General features: G+C 39.8%; 1 protein-coding gene across 1 annotated transcript; it reads left to right on the forward strand.

Moving 5' to 3' along the window:
* The first annotated feature begins 7,027 nt into the window (after positions 1-7,027).
* On the forward strand, positions 7,028-8,613 carry LOC107151726 (nucleolar and spindle-associated protein 1-like). The gene is given in 5 exon segments (XM_015497105.2): positions 7,028-7,159; positions 7,480-7,497; positions 7,582-8,060; positions 8,178-8,283; positions 8,286-8,613. Coding segments are annotated over 5 exon segments (843 nt in total). The 3' UTR covers positions 8,394-8,613.
* The last annotated feature ends 1,078 nt before the right edge of the window (positions 8,614-9,691 follow it).

The following is a 9,691-nucleotide window of genomic DNA, read 5'->3' on the forward strand; positions in this document are numbered from 1 at the left end:
CAATAGCCTCTCAAGATACACGAGTGCGTTCATAGTGAATGGAAGAGCCTCTGCGTGCAGTTACCAACTATGCCATCCACACAAAGGGATAGGGATTATGGGGAACCTGAACTCTTTAGTGAACTAATTTCTTTTATATAATTCCCCCCCCTTGAATAGCAACTTCATTCTCCTTAGGACAACAGCATTAATTAAGACAAATAAGTCCTGATCATCAGAGCTTTCATTTCTCCTCCTTTGACTCATCATTGCATTGTTTTTAAGATTCTGAGGGCAGTTATTAAATTTTGCTGTAGTGAGATAGCTTGTACATTTCTCTTATCCCAACTAGTGAGCAAGAACTATGTTTATTCTTGGACCCAACAAATACTCAGTACTTACTGAGTATTTGGAATTGAATTAAAGTACTCTTCAATCACCTTCTGAAGTGTTATTTTGCATTTTAGGTGATAGGTAAATACATATTTCTATAGAAAACTCAGAAAAGTTGGAGTTCACATTGGGAAAGTCATGAGAGATGAGTTTGGAGAGAGTAAGAAGTATGGAATTCCTTATAATTTAAGGAATTTGGATTTTTATCTTAAGGAAGATAGGATGAATTTAAAGCAAGGGTATAGCACTTAGTACACTTACAAGTTTTGAAAAATATTCTGGGTGTCATTTGGAAGACAAATTATAGAAGTCGTGACTGAGGGAGGAGGCTAGGGGTGGGGGTGAATTAGAGAACAGTCAGAAGTCTGAGTTTTGCAGTCTTCATAACAGGAAGACTAGTGGAATAACTGTTGAAATCACCAAAGGAAGTACAACAGGGTAAGGTATGAAGGTGAAAGTGATGAATTGGGCTTTTAATTTTTTTCTTTTTAATTTAGGTTTTGCATATAATATATTAAAATGTCTAAAACTTAAAATATACAGTTTGATGTATTTGCACACTTGCATATACTAATGCAATGTCTACCCAGATCTTCTTATGACCTTTTCTAATCAATAACATTAATTACAAGGGGTGTATAGTGAAAATCTGGCAGCATTCACCTTGACCAAGCCATTGAGGTTAACAACACCCAACTGACATAAATTGACCTCATATATTTCTGATGATGCATTGAAAAGAGCAAAGAAGTCCACAAATTGGTATTTTCCCAGACAGAGATGTGGCTTATGCCCCCTGCCCTTGAATCAAGGTGGGCTCTATGACTGGTCTGACAAACAGAATAAAGAAGTGGTGCTCTGCCAATTTCTGGGCTTAGACCTTAAGAAGCTAACACTTTCACTTCCTTTGTCCTGCAACATTTGTTTTTGGAACCCAACCAATCATCATATTACTATAAGCCCATGCCATAAGGTCAGCCTGCTATAGATGCTCTAAACCACAGCCTAGATAAACTCTCAGCCAACAAATAGCATTGACCCTGCCATAAGAGTAGACTATCTGGAATAACCAGCCCAGTTGGGCCTTCAAGTGACACTAACCCCAGCTGCAAACACATGAGAGATCCCAAGGAAAACTGTGAAATTGAGCTCTCACAATCTTCAGAATCATGAGAGATAATGATGAGTTGTTCTTTTAAGCCACTTGGTTTTGAGATGGTTTCTTATGTAACAATAGGTAACTGAACAGCAGCTAACAGTAAATTTTTAAGCTCCAGGAGACTTGGGAGTTGGTTATCTTCCCTGCTGTATATTCAGCTTCAGATAAGCAGCTGGAACATAGTAAGTAGATCAATAAATTTTTGTGATCAGTTAGCAATTTGTGAATAATTAGCAATATTATTGACCTGAGAGAATGATTTGAAAAGATGCTCTTTTTAAAAAAAACTATTAATAAGCAAAGTATAAACATTTGTCTTTTAACAAATTATCTGAGAAAGCAGAGAAAGTTAAAAAACACACACACAATATTAATCTTAACATTCAGAAGTGGGTCACACATTTGACCTAACTAGAAGTGGGTCTCTTAAAATATAGAATATAGTGACCTAAATATTTAAAGACCTAATTAAAAATGTTGTTTTGAGGCTGTAAAATCTCTAAAATTTGGTCTTTTAAAAATCTGTTATTTGAACTTTTGCTAACCCTCCAGGTCTATCAAGGCCAGTAACAAAAGGGAAAAACAATGTAAAACAAAAAAATAATAATCTGGGAAAAGGAAATGTATTGTTTTGTTTTGGTGATACTGCAGTATCTCTGGGATATTTATAGAGCAAGTTATTATATATTTCTTTCTCTCTCTCCCACATTCCATCCCTTATTTCCTTCCATAAGAGATATTTTAAATGGCTTTTCCATTTCTAAACTCCTTATCTGACCCAATGGTATCCACAGTCATAGAAGTGATTGAATAATGAATGAATATTTACCTAAGGACCCATAAATAAAGTCAGAGTTGAATACTCTGGGACTCTATGCCAGAGTTTCCCTATACTAACAATAATCTAAATAATAAATAGGAGACAATTTGTATTGTTTTTATATGGGCAATAAAAGGAGCACCTGCTCATATATTCACCAGCCCATATAAAGATATATTAAATCATAATATCACTTATTGAAAACAAGTTAATTTTTTAAAAAGTAAAATTAAAATACCACACACAAACATACTATTTTATAACAGGCATTATTAAAAATGAAAGGAAGTTAGAGACCATTCTAAAATAAAAGTAGTAATCTTCATTATATGGTTCAATTGAATTATTAGATGACGTGTATTGTGCTTAACTTGAAAAACAGAAAGTTATTTAAAGAAAAAAAATTGGCTACATTTCCAAATATGTATTATTAAACTTAATATTTCCTCCTATAAATAGAAAATAGGCCTGGGACATATTTTTGTTACATTTTTCTATAATTGACCCCTGTATTTATGCATGTGGATGTCAGTAATCAACCCTACACCCAAATCCTTTTATTAGTTTGCTTACTTTGGAGACATAAGCAGAGTTCGTTGTTATGCAGGTGACTTCCCTTTCTCAAAATTAGGTAAACTTTCCAAAGGTCATATTCTCTCATGCAAACAAAAGATTTTTTCTGTTCATTGTTTCCTGGATTACAATATACTTTCTTACTCAATTTCTTTTTTTTTTTTTTTTTTTTANAGTGTCCCTGTAGCATGCTCTTTTTAGGTCTTTAGGGAATAGACCAAGAAGGGGAATAGCTGGGTCAAATGGTGGCTCCATTCCCAGCTTTCCAAGAAATCTCCATACTGCTTTCCAAATTGGCTGCACCAATCTGCAGTCCCACCAGCAATGTACAAGTGTACCCTTTTCCCCGCATCCTCGCCAGCACTTGTTGTTGTTTGACTTCCTAATGGCTGCCAATCTTACTGGAGTGAGATGGTATCTTAGGGTGGTTTTGATTTGCATTTCTCTGACAGCTAGAGATGTTTCTTTCATCTCAGGAATTACATGTCAACTTCCAGGTACTGGCTTGTTTATCCCATTTTGGCCATATTTTTGTCCCCAAATTACTCATCTTCAGAATAACTTTCAAGTGACCTTTCTCCTCACAGGAAGCAAAGGAAGAAGCAATTTTGCTGTTACCCAGTATATACTTCAGAAAGTCCACAGATTAAAATTTACAGAACTTTAATGCTTCTCAGGATTCTGTGCTATTAAGTTCCTCTACTATAATTTTTTTCATGTGTGCTTCCAAGACACAATTTGTTCTGGAATGACGTGGTCCTCATGTATGAGAATTGGCCCTAAGGTGTGTGAGACCAATAGAAAGAAGTAGGCAAGTCCAAGATTATAACAAGTGCAATTTACTGTGGATTAAGTGACATAAACATGGTCCTGAGTGGCAGCAAAATCAGGTGGAACCCTGCAAAATAGGTTGGAACAATGAGGACTTATAAAGTGGTCAGGATGTCATCTATTCCAGAATTCACCTGGTTTATCTCAAGCTAATATCAGAGTCAGACACCTTCCTGATGACAGCGTCTGATCATAAAGTTCCACATACCACTCTAATGGTTTTGACTATCTATAGCATGCGGGGAAACAAAACCAACCAGGGTTACTTGGACAATCATGGTGGTTATCACTGAAGATGGCTGTGGTCAGATCAAGTTGAATCCATGCATTTCACCCCTTGTAACTGGTTTTTACAAACTCACACACCCTGCTTTTCCATGATGTGTCCTGAAACTCTGAAGGGTTTTAGCATTGTGTAAGTAGTATGCAGTGAGGCCATTTGTCTGGCCTGCAGGAAGATTCCACAGCAACAATAGGGGTGTTCTAGTCAGCTTTTTAGCTGCTGTGACTAAAGGACATGATGAGAACAACTGTAGGGAAGGAAAAGTTTACATGAGGGCTCATGGGTTTCAGAGGTCTCAATCCATAGAAGGCTAGCTCCATTCCTCAGGGTTCTAGGTGAGGTAGAACATCATGGCAGAAGGGTGCAGCAGAGGGAAGCAGCTCACTTGTTGTTCAGGAAGGAGAGAGAGAGAGAGAGAGAGAGAGAGAGAGAGAGAGAGAGAGTCCATTGGCCAGATGCAAAATATATACCCCATAGTAGCCAGGCCCCCAATGAATCACTTCCACCAGCTCCACCCCACCTGCCTCCAGTTACCACTCAGTTAATCCAATAAGGGATTATTTTACCAATTAGGTTAAGGCTATGACCCAATCATTTCTCCTCCAAACCTTTTTGTATTATCTCACACGGGAGTTTCGGTGGGACACCATATCTACCTTTTTGTATTGTCTCACACAGGAGTTTCGGTGGGACACCATATCTAAGTCATAAGAAGAGGCAAAGCCCAAAAAGAGAACAATTATGCAAATGACGATAACATCAATTTTTCCCACCAGAAGCCCAGTAACCAGATCAACAACTTAGTATATCTCCTATAGAAGGGATAGAATCAGATAAACCATCAATTTGGGTTTTCCAATGGATGACATGAGGTGTGTGACATCAGGGATGTACACATAACATTTTGTCTTCATAATAGCACAGATTCCAGTGTAAACAGCAAAAATAACAAACAAATAAAACTCCTGCAGCTATGGACAGAAAAATAATGTTTAGTAGGAACTTGTAAAGATAAATGTGTACCAACCAATAAGACAATACTGGTGGCATCATTTCTGGCAGCAGCAGCTGGATGCTGGTGGAGTGGAGCAAACCACCCATGATGGCAAACAGCATGGAGTCTGAGTGATTCTTGAAATAGTGAAATAGCATGCCAGACCCAAAGGCCAACTGTAGTGCCCTCAAATATTTCCCACTCAGGAAATAAACCATGACTAGGTTTAGAGTCCAAGAGGATCAACAGGGATCACACTGTGGCGAGAAACAGCTGATCCATCTCAGGGGAACAAGCCACTTAAGCACCCCACACTGAATTGTCCCCTCCTCTGGATTTAATGTTGTAGCATGAAAATTAGCAGTTTTCTCTATCTGTATATCAACTCTGGCAGTATAGCCTCTGGATGTACAGCTTGGATGTAGGTGGTCTTTGGGGCAGGGACCACAGCCCCCAGGCACTCGTATATGACACATGCCAGACATGTGGATTAAATTTGTTAATACACTCAACTTCAGTCCAGCTGGCAAAGGTGGTTTACCTACTACTATTGTATCTATTGCTTTAACAAGCCATTCTTTTCTCTTCATCAGTCCTCCTGCCTGAGAGTTATATGGAAGATGAAAATGCCATGACACATCACTTTTGGGTCCGACATGTTTAGACAGCATATCTCATGAAATGAGTACCCATGCCTCACGCTTCAGTTTCAAGAGTGTTATAGTGGAAGTTTGATTAGCTCTCTTGCTAAGGAAGGCTTCTATAAGGCCAGTAGACCCTTGTTCCACTAGCCATCATGCCATCCACAATATAGGGCTTCAGTATATTGTCAACTGTGTATACAAACAACCAGCAGCATGGCTCACAAGTTACTACCAGTCATAGGACCCACAATTCTGCCCATTGACTGCTTTCATTTTCTCCTGGCTCAGATCAGACAGTATCAGTGGAAAGTTGTATTGCAGCAGCAGTTCAAACATTTGGGTTCCCTCCGCTGGTCTCATCTGTATGCCGCACATTTTCTGATATGGGGGCCACCCTCTCACACTTGAGATCATAGGCACTGGGGCGGTATGATGAGACAGTTTCACAGGTTAACTGGGCCCAACATTGCCTCCGGCTCGGAAGTATATGAGCTATCAGAGAGAACAACATTGTTAATATGCCAGTTAGAGTAGAGATTTGCATTATTGTGGATTGAGGCTGATAAAATAGGCCCGCCACCATCTTCTTTATAGGTGGGCCAGTTTACACTTTTGGAAAATCTCAGTCACTAGGCTCCACCAGTAAAAGGGCACAGTACACTGTTAGAAAATGCATTTCTAAGTTCCCTTTCAGAAATGTGATTAAAAGAAAAGAAAAAAAAAAACTTATTGGAGAGCGCAACTCATGCCATCTGCTCTACTGGTGACATCTGACTGCATTGGCATGCATGATACAGCGGTGACCAGATCAAAATCTTTGGCTTTCCAAATGTTTTTTTTACTGGGAACATATCAGTCCTAAGTGGCTTTCCTCTTAGTCAGCTGATATAGTATGTGTAGACATTGAGCTGAATGAGGAATAAAAACCCACCAATAATCTAAGAGTCCCACAAAAGCCTATATGTCCTTTATTGTATGGGGAAGGTTAGTACTTTATCTCACACTACACCTGGAATCAAATAGGTCTTTCCCAACCAAAGCACCCCTAGAAACTTAATGGCTAGTCTAGGACCCTGACTCTTGGAGTCGACAGCCCATTCCCATGTGTGGTGAATACACAATCATTTCATTGTGTCCCCTAAAAGAGTATAATCTTCACCAGTTAGCATATCATTGGCGTAATGGAACCAGCCTGACTTAAGGACAGGTGATTGAGAACTGCCTAGGCCTTGGATTCTTTCAGCAGATCTTGGAGAATGACAGCTTGCACTAACTGCATTTAGTTTGCTGGGGGGTGCCCATTATTGTCCTCCAGAAAGAGATAGAAAGGCGCACCTCAGAAAGATATGGGATGCATGTGAAGAAGCTTACCTCAGTGATGATCTCAGTAGGATCTCCAAATATGATACTGGTGATGAATATCAGGTCTGAGTCCTGTTTCCCCGATGTGAAGATTGAACACACAAGAAATGCCCATGCCAAGGCAAGTATAGAAAGCAAGAGGTTTTTTAAATATTTTTTTAGTTGTAGATAGACATAATATCTTTATTTTATTTGTTTATTTTTATGTGGTGCCAGGGATCAAACCCAGTGCCTCACGCATGCTAGGCAAGCGCTCTACCACTGAGCTACAACCCTGGTTTCTAAAGCAAGTTTTATTTAAAGGATAGAACAGAGATAGACTTCTCTGAAGAGAAGGGGCCCCAGAGCTGTGTGTCCCAAGAAGTGGGAACGTCCTGCCTCATTTATAGATTTTAGATTTCCTTTGCTCTCCTGCCCTCCTTCTCCCCTTATCTTGTCTAGGTGACTAGTGACCAAAAGGTAAGCCAAAAGGTGAAGTGATCCAAGAGCAGGAACTCAGTGGCCCAGAGAGTATTCATTAACTACTCCTACAACTCCCTCCAGGGAACCTTGCCACGGTTACCCCAGAACACCCCCACTTCTGAGGCTTGTTTTAAAGAAATGGAGTCCATTGATGAATATATTAAGAGAAGAAAGAAATATTTTAAAGAACACAACTCCTTTAATGAACTGAAGAAGCAGCCTGGCAATAAGGGTGGGGTAATAATTCCAATTCCTCCAAAAGGAAGACTCTCTGTGGCTTGTACACCCATCAGCCAGCAGTGCTCTAAAGGCCAATCACAGGGCCTTGCAATTCGGAGCACTATTCATCTGAAGGGGTCAGTCAAGCACTTTACTCTCTCAGCAGCTAAAATGAGTGTCAGGTTTTCAGCTGCTACTAAAGATAATGAGCATAAACATTCAGTGACCAAGACTCCACTTAAAAAGTTTCCACATGTGACCACTTCTGGGAAAACCTCAGAAGGCCATGCTGTGCTGGGGATACCCAACTTAAAGACCAACAGAGGGAATTCTGCTGCAGCTATTACCCCATTCAAGTTGACAACTATGGCAATGCAGACTCCAGTCTCCAATAAAAAAACAGTATTTGATCTCAAAGCAAGTTTGTCTCTTCCGCTCACCTAAGAGCCACACAAAGAAAAGCTGAAACCACGGGGGAAATCTAAAGAAAATAATTCTCTGAATGAACATGTAAACAGAGTTACCTTCTACAAGAAAATCTATAAACAACCTTATCTCCAGACCAGGAAAGAGCAAGGGAGGAGCAAGGGAAGAAACAGGAGCAAGAACAAAAGGAAAAGAAAGCAAAGGTTTTGGAAGCTCAAAGGGGCTTTGTTATGGTTAAAGATGAATAATTTGTTAATGTCTGTGAGGATGACCTTAGGCCTGAGCCTAAGCAACTCCATTTTAAAAACACCAGTTTTGAAACCTGCAGTCTCACCAGGCACACCCACAGATCCCTCCGGTATGGCCTCAGACAAGTTACTTTCCCTCACCCTGATAAACAGAGTAAAGCCCCTGGCAGGCTGGCCTTGCCTGATAAGAAGGGAAAGGCAAGAAGATCAGGGTGGAGACCACCAGCCCAGATGTTTCTGATCCCAGGGTAAATGATGTCATGGAGAAATCCAGTAGTAGCTGATAAGGATTGAAAAGGGGGGTCAAAAGCCCCCAAATTTAGTATAAATAATAGAGCTAAGAAACAGGGATTCAGCCAGCTGAAACAAGGATGATCTCAAGCTGGAGAGCCTGATGCGAACCTGGACTGACATCCCATCATTTGTCATCATTTTCCTAACCTTCTGCATGATCCTTACAGCTCTCAAACTCTACCCCTTCATCTGGACCTTGGTGAGAGCTGCAACTTCTCCATATGACCCTCTCCTCAACTGGTCATCCACTCCAAGCCAGGAAAAGCCTGCCTTGGTTTTGGACCTGATCACCGCGGTCTGAGTGAGTGTGCATCTGCTGGACTAAAACCTTAAGGCTTTGATCTGACACTTGAACTTAGCACGCAGAGGGAATGTCTGTCATTTCCTGTCACGATTAAGTGTGTTTGCAGTGTTTAGAATCAATCCAGAACTGTTTGTTGTGAATTAGTTAATCTAGAATTGTTTGCTGTGAGTTGATTCTGTCTATTATATTGCCTAGCATTAAGAATTGTTTTCTTGACTAAGAACCTACAGAGTGAAATTGTATTGAGTAATTTGAGCGAATAAAACTTCGAAAGGGGCAGAAGTGTGTGGACATTCTTTATTTCTCCCCTCGACTGCATATGTCGCAATTTTGCCCCCTTGTGACAGTGTCCAACAAATATCCCTTTATTCTGAACTCGCTTTCTGAAATTTTGTAAATATTTTTATACTGTCTTTCCCATTTTAGTCAGAAGATCTTTCTCAGTTAACTTTTGTTCATAATCTATGAAGCATCTGTGGTGTTCTTTATGTGCTATGAAAGACATTATTATCTTAAAGCTCACACATTCTTTGGAATGGTTTCTATGTAAGTCCCTGTACAGCCCAGTTTTCTCACAGGATTCATCTTAGAGCTTAACCTAGATCTTTAATGTCAAGGTCCTTCTACAGTTTCTAATATTAAGAGCCCTGCAGTCCTCTATGCAATAGCATTTACCTGAGGACAGCTAGTCATACCACAA

Source organism: Marmota marmota, unplaced genomic scaffold, assembly GCF_001458135.2.
Source record: "Marmota marmota marmota unplaced genomic scaffold, marMar, whole genome shotgun sequence".
NCBI classification, from domain to species: Eukaryota; Metazoa; Chordata; class Mammalia; order Rodentia; family Sciuridae; genus Marmota; species Marmota marmota.